General features: G+C 37.8%; 2 protein-coding genes across 2 annotated transcripts in view; both read right to left on the bottom strand.

Moving 5' to 3' along the window:
- Positions 1 to 9,969, bottom strand: part of LOC119410964 (SR-related and CTD-associated factor 4) — a 48,409-nt gene extending 38,440 nt beyond the window's left edge. Inside the window, exons 1-12 of the mRNA XM_037677883.1 lie at positions 9,911 to 9,969; positions 9,742 to 9,786; positions 7,815 to 7,898; positions 6,703 to 6,747; positions 6,415 to 6,576; positions 6,195 to 6,312; positions 5,919 to 6,076; positions 5,696 to 5,845; positions 5,539 to 5,612; positions 4,457 to 4,550; positions 4,119 to 4,202; positions 3,863 to 3,939 (exon numbers count right to left, since the gene is read on the bottom strand). Of these exons, the coding sequence (XP_037533811.1) occupies positions 3,863 to 3,939; positions 4,119 to 4,202; positions 4,457 to 4,550; positions 5,539 to 5,612; positions 5,696 to 5,845; positions 5,919 to 6,076; positions 6,195 to 6,312; positions 6,415 to 6,576; positions 6,703 to 6,747; positions 7,815 to 7,898; positions 9,742 to 9,771 (1,076 nt within the window). The 5' untranslated portion in view covers positions 9,772 to 9,786; positions 9,911 to 9,969. The remainder of the gene's footprint in view (positions 1 to 3,862; positions 3,940 to 4,118; positions 4,203 to 4,456; positions 4,551 to 5,538; positions 5,613 to 5,695; positions 5,846 to 5,918; positions 6,077 to 6,194; positions 6,313 to 6,414; positions 6,577 to 6,702; positions 6,748 to 7,814; positions 7,899 to 9,741; positions 9,787 to 9,910) is intronic.
- Positions 9,970 to 11,358: 1,389 nt separating this feature from the next.
- urb1 (URB1 ribosome biogenesis homolog) overlaps positions 11,359 to 17,482 on the bottom strand; it is a 21,142-nt gene continuing 15,018 nt past the window's right edge. Inside the window, exons 35-39 of the mRNA XM_037678291.1 lie at positions 16,961 to 17,070; positions 16,673 to 16,876; positions 16,299 to 16,540; positions 12,826 to 13,392; positions 11,359 to 11,549 (exon numbers count right to left, since the gene is read on the bottom strand). Coding sequence (XP_037534219.1) covers positions 11,359 to 11,549; positions 12,826 to 13,392; positions 16,299 to 16,540; positions 16,673 to 16,876; positions 16,961 to 17,070 — 1,314 coding nt within the window. The remainder of the gene's footprint in view (positions 11,550 to 12,825; positions 13,393 to 16,298; positions 16,541 to 16,672; positions 16,877 to 16,960; positions 17,071 to 17,482) is intronic.

Raw genomic sequence — 17,482 nt, 5'->3', positions numbered from 1 at the left:
GGACCATTGTGTGGTTTTGTGCTGGCTCTCTGAAGGTCCGGCTCTCTAAAAGCATCTGGTGCTCAACGGCTGCAGAGCGCCGATCAGAAGCTGTCCAGAACCGGACCAAGGCTGGTGAGTAACCATATCAAATTTTGCAGTAGCTACTGCAGTACATATATGTATGTTGTTAAAACTAGTAGGTTTAAGAGTTTAGAGGACTGATTTTGGGCTTTGTTGCTGCAGGTTACATCTGCAGAAACAAACTGAGTTGGACAGAATCGAGTTGGACCACTGTTAATGTGTTCTGCAGAGCGTGGTGAGTAAAATTTACTAGCTACATATACAGTACTATAAGTCTGTTGTTAAAATGATGTAGGTTTAAGAGTTAGAACATTGCAAGAGTGTGGGAAGGGTTTCTAACGCCTTCAAATTAGGGGTGGGCGATATGGCTCAAATATAATATTGTGATATTTCAGAGCATTTTCACGATAACGATAAATTTCGTGATAAAAAAAAACCCAGTTATTTGACAAAATTAACTTAACATGTTGTTTTGCAGTATTATATAAAATTTTAAAAAACAAGGGGTAATTTTACTGAAATTACTTTATTTAGTAAAGTATTCAGTCTCCAAGTATAAAAATAAAAAAGATCCTTCTGTTATTTAGATGAAAAAGTCTGCACAAAATACAGCTCAATAAATCCACCACAAAAACTAAAGTGCAGGTTGAGTTTCCCAAAATAACTAAATAAAATAAAATGAAGCTTAAGATCTGTTGAGCATAAATTTAACATACAACAAAATATATGTTGCCTTTAAATGAGCTATAACTTCTAGAACTTGTAACAAGGTGACCAGCTGACCCTGAAGCTTGTGGTGTTTCAGCTTCTTCTGTTCCTGCAGGAATGATTCATTTCTCTGACACTCTGTCTCTGATCATCTGACTCTGTTCTTGGTCCATGGACTGCGGAACTCAAGAGACAGACCTGCACGTCTTTGTACCGGCAGTTTAGAGCAGCGGAGATGCAGCCCGCACCGGCAGCTCAGAGCAGGGTGCGGAGAGAGAGAAAAAAGACGAGTAGTAGCTTAGAGCGGGGGGAGGGAGAGACATTTGAGTTGTCTGTACCTGCAGTTTAGAGCTGGATGGAGGGACAGCTGAGCCGCGCGTTGCTTGTTTTTAGCTTTTTAGTATTGTGCGCAACTAATAAGTGTTACGTTAGTACCAACAGGTGGGGGGGCGCAATTTGGTTTGGTTGTTCGGCGCACTCGGTTCTGTTAAAGGGGCGGGGGGCCCGATGTATTACGGCACGAAATTAGCATATCATGATATTTTTTTGCACGGGCAAGCTTTCTTTACCAGTATTATCATGAACAATATGATATGGCCCAGTCCTACTTCAAATAAATACAAAAATAAACATAGCGTCCCTACTTCGTGGTTTTTCCACTTATCACGGGGGGATGTAGAACCTAACATTACTATACAACAAATGCACAAAAGGAAGATGAAAAGCGAAAGCAGCAGACCAACGAACTCTGGAGCAATGCAACCAACTTCCAGCTAGAAGGACTGTGAAGATTTCCCACTCTATCGCCTGCTATAGCGCGAAGGATTTACAAGCAGATAGTTAAGTCGAAGGTGAGGGGTTTAGGTTTATTTTTAATACATTGGACCCAACGCATGTTATTCCTTCACGTAGCTTTTTAGCGATAAAGCATAGCCACAAATCCCCCATGAAACAAGGAACAAAGTGGGAGAAGCTCTGATTAATGCAGCAGCTCAAAGGGCAACTGTTTTTTCTCATGTAAAACTTATATAGACAAGTTATACAAAAAACTTTATGCAATTCGTTTTGAACAGGTTGGAGAGGCCAGATGAGACGTGTTGCCTGGAGCCAGTTCTAAATGATACAAGATGGTTTGTAAAGTACATACAGTTCAGAAGTGTTTTTGTGCAGACATGCACAGGTTTTGAAATCATGTTAAAGATTTACCAAATATGAATCAATATGGACTGTGAAGTCTGTACCGTATAGTTCATATTATTTATTATTTTTATTTATTAACCTTGATTTAACCAGGCAAATCTCATTGAGATGACAGATCTCTTTTGCAAGGGAGACTTGGGCCTGAAGGCAGCCCAACATGCATGTTTTTGGTGTGTGGGTGGAAACCGGAGTACCTGGAGAAAACACACGCAAGCATAAGAACATGCAAACTCCACACAGAAAGATCCCAGGTCCAACCGGGGATTGAACCCAGGACCTTCTTGCTGTGAGGCAACAGTGCTAACCACTGAGCCGTTGTGCTGCCATATTAGGTTAAGTGTTGAAAATATAGCAAATGTTAGTGCAATACGGTAAAAAAAAAAAAAAAAAAACTGAAGTCTGTTTTACATTTTGAGTTAAAGGTTAATGCACGATGGTAGGCTGAAGTTTGTTTACTTTTGTATTTATATAATTTGAATTATTTGTCTGTGATGGGCTTGAGACCTGTCCAGGTGTCCCCCACAGTGATAGCTGGATATGGGCACCAGTGACCCCCACAACACAAAAAGGAAGTAGTCCATCATCCATTATCTAAAGATAATGGATGATTTGTTCCTAGATTTTTATTTTATTTGAGAAAAATCCAGGCAGCTAAGCTAATCTAATACTGGTTATTCAAGTTACAGGATTTTATGCACTCCTATTTGTTCCCATTTTTGGTATACATATAAAATTATGCAAAAAGATTTGATACAGTGAGGAACTAAAATTATTGTTTTAAATAAATGTTATATTTGTTTACATTGTTGTTTAATGTTTCATCTTGTCAATTACATAACCAAAATGTATGACCATTTCAACAGAAAAATCGTTTCTGAATCGAATCGTGACACCAAAAAAAAGAATCGAAAGACACAGTGAGATTCACACCCTTACATGGAACCATGAACAAGGTGGTGCGATAAACCAGGTAGAGTGGGTGGCACCAACAGCGAGCATGCCCATAACTGGTGCCGTGTGGTGCGGAACCGATGACAACTGAGACAGTGGCAAAGCGCCAAAACTAAGCAACACACACAACGCTAAGATATACTGTGTTGTGGACAGATGACAGATATAGTAATGAAAACTTAAACTTTCAAGCAATTTTTTTTTTTTTTGAGGTACTGAGACCTGTGTTTTCGAGGCCATTTGAAAATTAAAAAGGAACATATAATGAAATCTTGAGCTTATATTTTAACTCACAAAATCTGTTGTCTGAACACAGGAACTTATTTATAACGATCAGAAGCAGTTTCAGGCTGGCATCAGCATCATGTAGGAAGTTGTGAGAGAGATTTGCCTGTGGGGTTCTCGATTCTTGCACCTTTCAGTTTGAACTGTGAATGATCCTCAGACGAGAAACAAAAGGACCTCAACAAACAAACCCAGTTGCTTTTTAAAATCGCTTATGTTGCTACTGTTGTTATTTAAAGGGACTTTTAGCCTCAGTTCGATACAAAAACGAAATATCAGCGTGTGGTGCTCTTTGTTTCAATTCTGAAACTTATTTTCTTGTTCCTCCAATTCAATTCAATTCAGTTTATTCATATAGTGCCAAGGCACTGCACAGAAACATTCATATATTAAAAATAAGTTAACACCATTTATCTGAGGAGCAGACTGCTTTGAGTTTAACTCCAGTGCAGAACTCTCATCTTGAGCAAGCATGAAGGCAACAGTGGAAAGGAAAAACTCCCCCATTAGGAAGAAACCTTTAGCAGAACCAGGCTCAGGACAAGCAGCCAGTACCAAGAGCAAAATTAATAGCAATGGAGGTCATCATACGAGGTTAAAGACAATGACGACTCTGATCCAGTATTGCACTATGGTTTGTGAAGACAGCAGTTACCTGGAACCAGACCTCGATCTCCTGCCATAGCTTCGTCTGCCCTCCTGTCTCACAGATGAATTTTCTCTTGAGTATTCCTAGAAGGAATTATTGAAAGGATAATTTGTTAAATGATTTTTCCAGATTTAACAAGATAATAGATGTGTTTTGCATAATAATTTGCAGCTAGTCAAACTATTTTTTAACCAAATACACCAGCTATGGAACTGTTTTAATATAACTAAGCTTTAAAAAACATTAAAATTAGAGGGCTCACCTGTGATTGAGTACATGGATCGTTTATGTCGTTATACCCATCTGGCGTCAAATGACGATCCCCACGACTCATCCCTCCACTGTGCTGAGAGATAACAAAAATACACCCATAAATATTTGATCAAAATGAGCATAATAACGAACAAAGATTATTTTAAAGGAAGCCTGAAGCTCCACAAATGCAATCTTTTGCATTTATCAAAAGATTTTGAAGCATCCCTGAATATACAACTTTGGTGTAAAAAGAGCAAGACACTTGCAATTGCTCTGTGAATAAATACAGAAAAACCACTAACTTGACATGAACGGTTATTGTATTTTGCAAACATAAATAAATACCTTCATATCCACAGTCTGTCCCATCAGATCAAGTTGAATGTCTGAGTTCAGCAGCTGTCCATGAAACTGCTTCAACACATTTTCAGGAAGGCCTCTGACACGACAAAAATACATGAAGGGGACATTACAGAGGCAATAAACTACAAAACATTTTTACTGTAACCGATACATTGACCATACAACATCATGATTAAAAGTTGATGTGACTGTGCCTCTACAGTTGCTGCTCCCAAGAGTGAATAATTATTTAATCTAAACTAGTCGAGTCTGGTCCTCTGGAAATTCAATGTCCAGAGGACCAGACTGAACTTTTTTAGATTTTTCTACCTGGATTATTGAGCATGCATCAGGATGATAATTATTTAAGAATCTCTCAAGGTTTTAAAAGCATACAATGTGCTAAAAACACAATCAATTTCTTCTTACTGGCATCCCTTTAAATACAGATTGCCATCAAAACTTCATTTGTTGTGTTTTTACTTATTTACGGGGGAAAGGGAGGTTTATTTTTACTTTGCCATTTGTGTTTTACTGTTTTGAACACGGGCAGCACGGCAGCGCAACTGGTAGAGCTGCTGCCTCTCAGAGAGCAGGTCTCTGGTTCAAATCCTGGTCCAGGGGCCTTTCTGGGTGGAGTTTGTATGTTCTCTCCGTGCATGCGTGGGTTTTCTCTGGGTACTCCAGTTTCCTCCCACAGACCAAAAACATGCATGTTAGGCTGATTGGTGACTTTAAATTGTCCCTAGGTGTGAGTGAGAGAGTGAATGGTTGTTTGTCTCGTTTGTCTCTATGTGTCCCTGTGATGGACTTGCGACCTGTCCAGGGTGTACCCCGCCCCTCACACAGTGATTACTGGACATGGGCACCGGCGACCCCCGTGACCCAAAATGGAAGAAGCGGGTAAAAGATAATGGATGGATTCATATTTATGATATGTGCGCTCTACAAACCTTTAGTTTTTGTATGAAAAATGGCAAGAGAATAATATAGCATTATTTCAAATGCACTGTTAAGTCAAATATTCACAATTATGTGACACATGCACTTTGCCAGTGAGACTCAACCTAAACTTTTACACTCACCGTGACTGAATGTTGACATCAGAAACTGGCATTTCCACAAGTTCATCATCACAGTCAAATCGATCAAGTAGTTTCTGGGGAAATAAATGTAAACACAAGTGTTTTAGAGAAGTTAATAATCCAAAAACATTTGTTTAATACTGAGATATGGTACTACCTCAGCTAAAGAGCTTTTCTTTACAGCTTCAACGCCGTGCGAGTTGAGCTGGAGCTCTGGCATCTGGGGCAGGTTTTGTATGTTGCCTGCACTGGTGGTAGCTCCTAGAGTCTTATCTGCCTGCTGAAGGTTCTGGAGCATCATCTGTAGCTGGAGAAGTAAAGAAGCAATTAATAAATAAATGAACATGCAACTGAAAAACTAAGGCCAATTCATAGCTTACCTCCTGACATTGAGCGGATTGAAGCAATTGTGCCACCGCAGCTAAAGCATCTGACATGGGTACCTGAGGTACTGCGGGCCCAAAAGAGGCAGTACTAACAGGAGGTGTAGATTCTGGTTTAACAGGAGGTGTAGTTTCTGGTTGGTGGCCAACAGGAGCTGTTCACATCATACAGTATGGTTTAACAACCTATCATAGCAAGTAATTAACTAAAGGTGCACAACACTACTTTTTGTACAAGTATGACCAAAGAACAATGTTACAAACACTGTTTACCTTCAAGAGCAGGAGGACGTACAACAACGCCATTGGCCATATCCATTAAAGGCTGAATGATGTCCAAGCCAAACACTAAGTTCTTCTGCCACAGGTTTAGCACACGAACTATTTTATTCTGAGTAACAAAAAAAAAAAAAATCATCTGTTTAAGATTTTTTAATTTTATTTTATTCAATGTACAGTAAATGCAATAAAATAAAGATATTTTTAAAAGTACCTTATCATCCTCTGGGCAATGACAAATGTTTTGGAAAGTATCTGTAAAGTTCTTCAAAAACCTTGGACCAAATACATCCTTCTCAACACCAAACTGATGGCGTGACTGTCGAATGATGGAGTCCACCACGTATAATCCGGAAACTTTTAATTCTGGCTTGCACTGAAGCAGAAAAACAGCGAAAAAGGGCAGATCTATACTTCGTCTAAAAAATGTCATGTATAAAACAAGAAAAGGTGCTCAAAGATTTAGTTTTAGTATTTCGAACCAAGCTTAATAAAAACATACCTTCTTGATGAACTTTTCTACTATCTGGACAACATGTTTGTAGAGCTAAATAAAGACAAAAATAAGTCAAGTCACAGAAAATGGCAAAGCAAAATTTAAACATAAAAGTTAATAATGTCAAAGTGCAAATAAAAACACTTGTGCTGCATGTCTGAAAATACCAAAAAGCATCAATGAATTAAACAGAATTGTTTATCTGTTATGGAGAGTTACTTGTTTCAGTCAGCTAAAGCCTGACATTTGGCTATTCAGGTTTGAGTAAAGTAGTGCCTACGGCAAGAGTTGTGTAATTAATATATTATCGTTAACAGGTTTGTTGTATTTGAAAATGCTGAAAAACTTTATAGTTTATAAAAGTGGGCTTTTCTCCTTCTTGACCAAAATTTAAAAAGGTATAAAACTATACCCACTGAAAATATTTGTGACGCTGGGAAAAAAATGTGTGCACAAACGCACAGAATTACAATTACTCATTATAATGATGTAGCAAATTTGTTCTGCCTAATGATGGTTCAAGGAACGCTAAATGAGAACTTGTCGTCCGAGCAGCGTGTTAAAAAAATGTAAAGGTAAGTAGACCTAGAAAACAATTTAGTTCAGGCACTGAGAGGACTGGCATGGTGGGAGAAGTAAACGTGAGAACATGTTCTATTATGAGGATGGTTCATTTCATTTAAATTTAATTTGTTATAACTTCAAAGTTAACACTAGATGCTCTTTGTACACTTTTGATCAGTACAAAAATAGCAATTTATATAAAGTTGTATTGGGGCGGCTGTGGCTGAGTGGTTAAAGCAGTCGTCCTCCAGTGCAAGAGTTGGGGGTTCGATTCCACCTGCAGTCACATGCATGTCCCTGGGCAAAACACTGAACCCCTCACTGCCTCCTATGTGTGTCCCATTGCTGTATGAAAGTGATCTAAAGCGCTGATGAATCTTTGTAGAGATCTAGTAGAGTGCTGTATGAATGAGGGCACAGCTGAGTGTTTTGATAAGATTAAAAAGTGCTATATAAACACAGTCCATTTACGATTTGTTTTTGTGCCTACAAAACTGGATAGACTTAGGGTTACAGAACTATTTAGTGTAACAAACAAACATTTATTTATTTACCTTAATGGCTTTGATGGCTGACTTTGTTACAGACATCATTTTAGCACGGGATACTGGAGGCTTCACATCAATCATGGAGAACAACTAGTTAAAAACAATATATACAGTATCAGTTTATTTGGAAAGTACAATTATTGTGCAAATACAATTGGGTTACACCATTCATCATCACCATTATTCCACTACTATATGCATACGATAACAGGGCTATTCATCTACATTGTTCAAGGGGCCACAGTTAATGAAAGCCAACAGTTCAGGGGCCAGACATTCAGCAATTAAGTCATTGTGTAAATAAATCAAGTATTACAATGATCTGTTACCTTTTAAATGTGTGTATTTTGTTATATTGAATCATAAATGCAATAGACAGAACCCAATTATGTAATTAAAATAAACTGCATATCAAAAATCATTTTCTTGCATGAAAAGTATCAATATTCTTATTTGAAACATGTTAAAAATAAAAATGATACATTATGTCTCCTATTTAACCCAACCATTATTCTGACATCTCTGACTCGTCAAATCTTTACACTATTTTATTTTTATAATAAATAAAAATAAGACATGAAGTGCTATGTGTTGTCATCATGGCATGTTCCCAGACAAAGACGAAATTGGCTCTCTGCATTTAACCCATTGAGCAGTGGGCAGCTATGCAAGAACCCGGGGAGCAATTCGGGAGTAGGTGTCCTGCTCAGAGACACCACGAGATGTGCAATGATCGGGGGTCGAACGAGTCGGCTGCCCTGCCCCTACGCCATCTCTGCCCTTCATCTTGTTTTGATGCTACTGGGGAGAAATGCAATGGTGGTCTGCCTAATTCGAATGACAAAGTTATTGAATTTGAAAACTGGTATCTAGACACCGTACTACAAAATACTAATGAGAGAAATTGCACTTCGACTGGACAATGGCAGAAAAGTAAGAGCGATTCGTAAGCAATGATGAAGGAACAAGCACTGCATTTATGACAGTGGAGGGATTTCATCCATGGCGCCACAGCTGACAGCCGCTCAATGCTTGTTGTTACCATTTATACAGAATAGTAACAACAAACATTTTTAATATGCAAAATCGTCACAGTCAGTTCCCACTTGATAAAGCTTTGTGATTTTGATTGAAATATACATTCCTATTCTTACTGAAAAGGTAAAACATAATTTGATGTAAATTCAAGACCTTCCGCCATCTCCCCAGAGACTAGTTAATTAACAATAATTTGTTTTAGACTATAGAGTAGTTATAAATACACAAGCAAATACTGACTTTTGCAATAGCTTGCATCACTACGTATCAACAGGAAGACAATTTCTTCAAAATAAAACAAGAAATGACGATGTTTACTTGCGTTGATTTACGTATGACAAGCTAAAGTAAAGCATAATGGAAGCAAGCAAAACTATATTTATTACCCTGCTATAGGATTTAACTTTAAACTTTTTTTAAAGTAAGCAACAGGATTGATGACGAGCTAACCTTTAATTTAGTTTAAATTATTTACAGACTCCAACATAACACGATTTGGATCTACTTTCATTGCAAACCCTGGTTCGAATCCAAGCTAACCCCATGAGCAACATTTCTCAGTAATACTGTACCCAGCTTGTAAAAGAAAGTTACAAAAATAGTCATTTTTGAGTCGTGTTTTACGAAGCATGCGCTTGTTAAACTAGTGCAGGGCCGCACAATCACGCTAATGTTAAACTAGTGCAGGGCCGCACAATCACGCTAATCAAAAACTGTTTTTTCATGTTAACTATAAACGAAAAGAAACACCTATTTCTCACAACAAATACAGTACTTAGATGTTTATTGTCCAATTAAACAGTATCAAAAGTCAAAATACAAAATAATCACAAGGAACTGAGATTAGGTAGTTAGCATCGGAGTTAGCTGTTAGGGCTAAACAGATCAACTTTACCTCCATATTGAATTCGTTCACTGCATCCATAGCGATTTGTTACGACTGGAAACAAATTAACTAAGTTAATTTACTTTTTATTTAACCAAACGCGGTAATATATGGTTATATAACGAAAAACATCATGACCGGAGAACATAGAAAGATTATATCTAAATTCTGGCGTTACCAAGGCCTTCGCTAAGCTTAAAAATTCAACCAGCTACCCCGAGGTTCCGCCCCGTCGACATATCACGTAGCCGTCAACGTACGTACGGAGGACTTTCCATGATCAGTGACGTCATGAAATGCTGCTTTCAATGTTATTAGAAATTATAATATGCCTTCATAAAATTACCCGAATGCGATTTATAGCCACCAGAGTATAGGGTATGCTATTCATGTCTATGTAATTACCCACATAGACACCTTATGAGCGACAAGAATGAATGTCTATGACTGAACTATTCTCTTAAGACATGATTTAAAAAGGTCAGGTTTCGCACGTTAAATCAAACATTTCTTAAATCTTTGTTTTTTTTTTTTTTTTGGTTTTACATACGAGTATGTTTGCAGATGATGATTGGTTGATTTTATTTTAATCAAATAGACATCAGTCATGTGAATTACAATATCAAACGTGGATCCTGAACACCACATCAGCTCATTTGAATGTCCGTTACGCCCTCTTGTGGCCAACTGCAAATACTGCACGTGCCTCTTGAGATCCTCTGCAAACGGAACGGAGCTGCAGAAATAATCGGGGAGCAGTCGGTGAAACACGTGTAAATTAAAGTAGCAGGTGGTTTCCTGAGCTTTTCAAGACTTTGTACAGATGCTGAAAACAGGATAATTTTTATTTTTCACTATGGTTATTTCTTCCCTTCTTATGAACGTGACAGCTGTTTTTAAAAATGACACATCTGTAACTGGAAACTCCACCAGTGCCATTTCTTACGAATGGGAGTACTACTATGATTACCTTGATCCTGTTATTGTGGATGAAAGCAAGCTGAAATACAATAAATGTAAGTTCCTAAATATTACCTTTTTTAAATTCTGCTCATAATGTCTGAAAAATCCTATCCTCCTTTTCAGATTCAATTGTCATAATACTGTGGATAAGTCTGGCTGCGTTTGTGGGATTCCTCTTTCTCAGCTTGAATCTGATGTCCATGGGAGGAAAGTTGCCAAAGTAAGTGGAATATTTTATTTTAAACACATACAGTTCTGTTTAACATTTAAAATGTTGCATTATGTTTATTGTAGGATGCATAAATTCAAAGTAAGAAGACACCACAGAGGATCAAATGCTTAAAGGTTAGCACTCATACATGCTTTCAAAAATTAAATGACCAGTTTATAATTACTTGTGAGAACAGAAAGTTTAAAATAGTTATATTATGTATGCATATGTATTTCTCTTAATATGTTTTACATTAATGTCTCACGTACGTACTATAACTGGGTTACAAGAGGAACCCTGCATTAAAAAAGATTTGAAAAATAAGATTGTATTGAAAAAAAGTTTTAATCAAACGTTTAAGTCACGTTAAACGCGTCAAAATGAAAGTCAGATAAGTTTACTATTGACTGAAAAAACAGAGTCTACTTTGTACAAGTGTCCAAACACTTGATTTATCTTTTAATGGCGATGATGTCGTTACAGATGGCTCTGATGGCTGTTTGAGTCTTTGACGGTTTGGAGGCTTTTCGGCCGTTGCTCTCGACTTTGGTCACCAAACGAACGTGAGACAGGAACCGTTCTGCAGAGGCGGCTCCACTCCACAGCTCATGGATGTACAACGACAACAGAAACAGTCCAGCTTCTGGAAAGGAGAAAACAAAAGTTCAATTAAAACTCCTTACAAACGAGATCCACCGTGCAGTATTAGTATGTTTCACACAGAAACAATAAATGTATATACAGTACACGCTTCCTATTTTTAGGTTACTATAATTCTTGATAATCTAAGGTCATTAAAATATCTCGTTATTTCTATCATGTAGTTGTTGCATTTTATCAAGAGTTTTGTCACTTTTAGCACTTTTTATTTAGTTCCATATGCTCTGCTAAATGTTGCCTCTCATCGTCTTCATGCCGTCCTGTCCAGCATGTCTGCTTGTACCAGAAATATTTAAAAAACTAGCAAGTTCCTGGAGAAACTTTGAGGGGGACTGCCACGTGGCAGCCATTTAAAATCTTTGATTTGACAGTACCATGTGTTGGGGTTTGATCTCAGCTACTTTCACACCAAATTGCAGCTGAAAATAGAAAGAATTCAATGAGTTATAGTCATTTTTTCTTTTAATCTAAGGTGGCCATCTTGGATTTTTTTTTTTATTTGGGTTCAGTATGTGACGGGGAACAATCTCAGCTATAACCTCACCAAATTTCAGCTCTATATGTGTAAAAATAGCTGAGTTAAAGCCATTTAATTGTTACTTTGGTGGCCATGTTGAAATTTTTTTTTTTAATCATTATTTATTGGACATCACTCTCAGCTACCACTACACCAAATTTCAGCTTAATATCTTTAAAAATGTCTGATTTACAGTATTTTTCCTTTTTAGCTCAGGTTGCCATCTTGGATAGTTGACTTGCAGCCAGAGTTTGAAAAATGACTCATTAAAACGGCGTATTTGTTTGTAAATTACATCGCCACGGTAACTTGAAATGCCAATTAAAGTAATGGCACACGTCACGGTGACGAGCCGGTCGTTTTGATACATTTGTGGGGGTACATGTTGCTGTTTGGGCCGCATTAAAGTTGACGGAAGAGTTAGATGTAAAGTTAAGAAACCCTCGTCAGGCGGATAATAATCGGTGGCTGCCTTACTGGGCAGTCCCCAATTATTAAGCAATGCCATTAGTTGCTGATAAACTGCACAAATAAATATTTTGAAATGTCCTTTTCTAAAATACAGTAAAGTTAATTTGTATTAAGATCTGCAATCATTCGAACAAATGCCATCAGAATTAAATGTTTGACCCTTGACCTTTAGTTTCCTCACATTACCAAAGTACAAGTCAGAACTTAATGTATTTATGCACTGTTTGTATTCACACTCAGAGAGACTCTAAATAAGTTCTTTGTGTCTTACCACGTCTGGACTGGTCGTGATGAGTGAAACAGGCAGAGACAACTGGCTGATGGAGATCTGGAAGGTGGCCTTGCATCTCTAGTAAACGGATCATAATGTTGGTAAAACGCTGCAAAGTCTCTACTTTTGTTGGAAAGCTGGAGTGACACCGAACTTCAGCGGTGTGATGGAAGAGCTGAAGGAGGTCAGCTTTGAAGCTGAAATCGAGCATCGCGAGGTTCACGATTTCCCCGTGTTTTATCACGGCCTTTTCCAACCAGTGAAGGAACTCTCCCGTTGCGTTTTCATCACACGAGTTCTCCACCTGCCACCTCAGAGAGCACTTTAGGAGCAGAAGTGCAGTGTCACCCGCCAACTGACTGGGATCCGGCTCGTCTCCTGGCTGATCAGACTGGGGGTGTGAGCAGTGGAACACGGGCTCCCAGTGGACAAAGATCTTGCTGAGGTGGACTTTACAATCTGCCAGGAGACTCTCCTCTTGAGTCTCGATGTCCTCTGGGGGGTTCACTTCTCGTACGTCGGCTTGGGAGGTGCGGCTCTTACCTCGCACTTTATACCTCCCCAGCCCTGAGAATAAAAAGAAACAAATTAGTTTGAATGCATTTATAAAGGAATGACTTTTCTAGCTGTGAAACGTAACAAAGCTGTAAATTCTGCATAGAAATAAATGGAACTAAAGAAATGGCATTTCCTGCGAAAATGCAGTGCGAATGCTTATTGCAGAAGAACTTGCTGAAAAACAGCTGAAATGAGCTAAAAAAAAATGCTGAAATATAGCTGAAGAAAAGGACACGTTTGCTGAATTAGGTTAAAATGAACAGAAGTGAGCATAAACATTTGTAAATCAGCTTTAAAAAAAGCTGAAATTAGCAAAAATTTAGCTGACAAGTAGCTGATAAAGGCACAAAGAAACTTAAACTAGAAGGAAACGGAAAGAGCTGAAATGAGCTAAAAAGTGTGGAATTACCTGAAAAAGCTAAAAACAGCATTAAAAAAAAAGCTAAATAGTAGCTGAAAGCACAGACAAAAGCTGAAAGGAGCATAACAAGCTGAAAGTTAATTAGAATGAAAGAAGCAGAAATTGGCACAAAATAGTAGAAATTATCTGAAAAAAGCTGAAATGAGCAAAAACAGCTGAAAAGTAGCTCAAAAAAAGCAGAAAGAAGCTTAAATTATGCTGCTGTTACACATGAATGTCCCAGCCATGGGACAATAAAGGCTATTTCTATTCTAAATTAGCAGAAGGAAGTGGAGAGTGCACATTTTTGCTGAATTAGGCTGAAAAAATTGGAATGAGTGAAAAAAAAAAAAAAAAGTGGAATTAGCTGAAAAAGTTGAAATTAGCATAAAAAAAAGCCAAATAATGGATGAAATAGCAGAAAAAGTTGAAACTTGCAGAAATAATAATAATAATAATAATGAGCTACTCATTGCAATGTCACAAAGACTGGTAAAAAAAAAACATAAATCTTCACGTTTTCTCATAACAATTGTTAACCTGTCCATAAATTAACAATGAGGACAGGCTGCCATCTTCTGTGTAAGTTGTGTTTACTGAAACAGCCGAAGTGGCTAAAAAAAAGGTCAACCATAGCAACATACATGAAACATTTAGGACTGAGAAGTCTGATAGTTCTGACGTTTTGTTTCTTGTTCTGCTCACTTTGTTGAGTAAGATATGCAGATAAAAGGGCTATGTTTACATTGTGTGCATACCTGCACATCAATATATCTGGAAAACTGGAATGAACTCTTTCAAAACGCACCATTTGATTCATTCAGAATAACACTTTTGTTTGATTAGAAAAGTTTTACATGAAAATATAAAAAGTGATTTTCAGAAATTGGCAGCGTTACATGCAGAATTCAGTGAGACTGCAAGAGAAAATTTTTACATTTTGTCACAATATTGAGTGAAGTTGAGTCTCAGTAACTTTAATAGTGTGAACGTTTATGAAGCATTCACACTATTGTGATCCATTTTCCTTCTGCACGTTTTTCAGCATCTTTCTCGTTCCGCAGTTTTTGTGCTATTTCAACAAATCATAAATCAAAACGTTCCGTTTGTTCAGGAGAAGGGTGCTGTGACTTTGGGTATTGGTGCAACTTTAGCTTTTTGAAATATTTAGCCTTTTCTGCCATTTTCTGTTCTCATAGAAAATGCATTGAACTCATTTTCCATCCTTCAGCTCTTTAGATGTGTTTACAACCATTTACTGCTCCTTTCACATTCTGCTCTGGTTCAGTTTCTTTCAGCTTCCTTGTGCAAATTTAAACTTTTTTAAACTAATTTCAGCTGTTTTGTGCTCCTTTCAGACTCTTTCTGATAATTACAACATTGTGCTTCTTCTTCTTCCTGCTAATTTAAGCTTGTTATGCTCCTTTCAGCTTATTTATGCAAGTTTCAGCCTTTTATGATGTTTCAACTAACATTTGGCTTTTTTATGTCAATTTTAGCCTTTTTTAGCTAATTCCACATTTTTTGCATTAATTTAAACTTTTTTTTCTGCCTAATTCAGCAAAAATGAGCTCTCTCCACTTCCTTCTGGTAATTTAAGCTTCTTTCTGCTTTTTTTAGCCAACTTTCAGCTGTTTTTTTAAAACTAATTTCAGCTTTATTCGAATAACTTCCACTTTTTTGTGCTTATTTCTGCTTCCGTCAGCCTAATTTGGCAAATGTGTTCTTTCTACTTTATGTTAAATTAAGTTTGTTCAGCTATCTTTTTTTTTTTTTTTAGCATTTTCTAGCTAATTTCGGCTGTTTTCAGATAAATTCATGTTTTTCCGTGGTAATTTTTGCTCCTTTCAGCCTAATTAACTTCTTTATGTTAATTTCAGCTTGTTATGTTCCTTTCGGCCTAATTATACTAGTTTCAGCTTTTTCTGCCATTTCAGCTACTATTTAACTGTTTTATGCTAATTTTAGCTTTTTCAGCTAATTCCACATTTTTGAGATCATTTCAGCTTTCCGTTTCATTCGGGTAGTTTAAGCTTCTTTCTGCCTTTCAGCTACTTTTCAGCCATTTTTTGATAATTTCAGCTCGTTTTAGCGAATTTCTGCTTATTTAAACCTAATTCAACAAATATGTATTGTTTCTGCTTTCTGTTTTTTCTTCCATTTAAAGCTACATTTAATTTTTTTTTAGCTAATTTCAGCCGTTTCTCAGCAAGTTCTTGCATTCACACTGCATTTTCGCAGGAAATGCCATTTCTCTAGTTTATTATTATCTTAATAATTAGTTAAGCAATGCAAACCATTTGTTTTGTACATAAAATTCAGATATTTAGGGCTGATTTTCAGAACCTGCTGTGGACCAGTTTGGCCTAAAACTCTTCTGTTCAGAGGCTTATTCAAAGATTTATATTTCGACTGCAGCAGTGTTAATCTTCTCCTTCCTCGTAGTGTTTACTCTGTCCCAACACAGCCATTGTTCAAGCTTTCTGCCATGATCAAACTAAGTGAAGGCACTCACCCATCAGTTCCTTTAATTTGTGTCTTTCTGACAAGGCTTGTATTTGGGTGAGGAGGGCTGTGCATCGGGAGAGGGAGGCCCAGCAGAGAAGCAGAGACAGAGCTTCAGTACAAGAGAGCGGCTGTGGTCGCAGCGTGAGGCAGTCGGCTTGTTTGTTTACACCGAGCGCTGTCTCACGATGCGTCAGCACGGAGCAAAGAGTCCGCGCAAACAAGCTGAACTGAGCGGCCTTCACACCCAACCTGCAAGGACGAGATCGAATAAACACAGAACTCCATCACCAGATCCTTGACATGTATGCTGACACCTCAAGTTCTCACTATCCGTCATCTGCCTGAAAGGTGACAACAAAAACTAAAGGTTAGACGCTTTACCTGAGGTGCCTGCTGATGGCCAACGACGCACAGAGAAACTCATCGATGAGTGACAGCGGGACACATTTCATTAAGCTCTGAGGTATCTCAGTGGTTGAACATGTATTGGCCTCACGAGCTTTCTTTTCCTTCTGCCCAAGGACAGTGAACCACAGTGCATGGAGCAGATCGATCATGCCACATAACAGCTGCTGGTTTAGATTTCTGAGGAATAAAAGTATAAATTAATGTAGCAAATATGAAATTACTGCTGCAATGATGATGATAGCCATAAATGTAAGCTCTTACCTTTTCTCAACTACTTGTATCATCCAGCTCAGGAGCGCACAGCTCTTAGTGAGACTATAAGCTGCTTTTGTCACACGGGCGACCCGACACAACACCCTGATTATCTGAGTCTGTGTGAAGATTAATACAGAAAACAGACATCACATTGTGTTTTATCCTTTAAAGAGCTTTTCACAGAATCACTTATGTCGTCTTCAGTAATTATGTCACGTCTCTGTCAGGGGAATTTAGGTAAAGGTTTATGGAGGTTTAGGAGCCTGCAGGCGCACCAAGCCTGCGCACCCAATAACTCCAAGGCCTTCTCCGAGTCTGTAAGCCGACAGCCCGAGGTCATCAGTGTCTGTCTGATAAACATTATAAAAAGCATTTCTTTATACTGTCTGTGAGTCAGTCTAACAACTACTCCATAGCTTTAAGCTTCTAGCTAGTGTTCTGCTTCCTTTAACTTTTATCTAGCATTTTTACTATTTTTAGCTTTTAGCTAGTGTTTTGCTCCTTTCTGCTTCTAGCCAGTGTTGTTTC

Source organism: Nematolebias whitei, chromosome 6 (genome assembly GCF_014905685.2).
Source record: "Nematolebias whitei isolate Nwh7 chromosome 6, NemWhi1, whole genome shotgun sequence".
Taxonomy (NCBI): Eukaryota; Metazoa; Chordata; class Actinopteri; order Cyprinodontiformes; family Rivulidae; genus Nematolebias; species Nematolebias whitei.
Note: the sequence above shows the minus strand (reverse complement) of the source record. Positions and strands in the feature narration are given on the sequence as shown.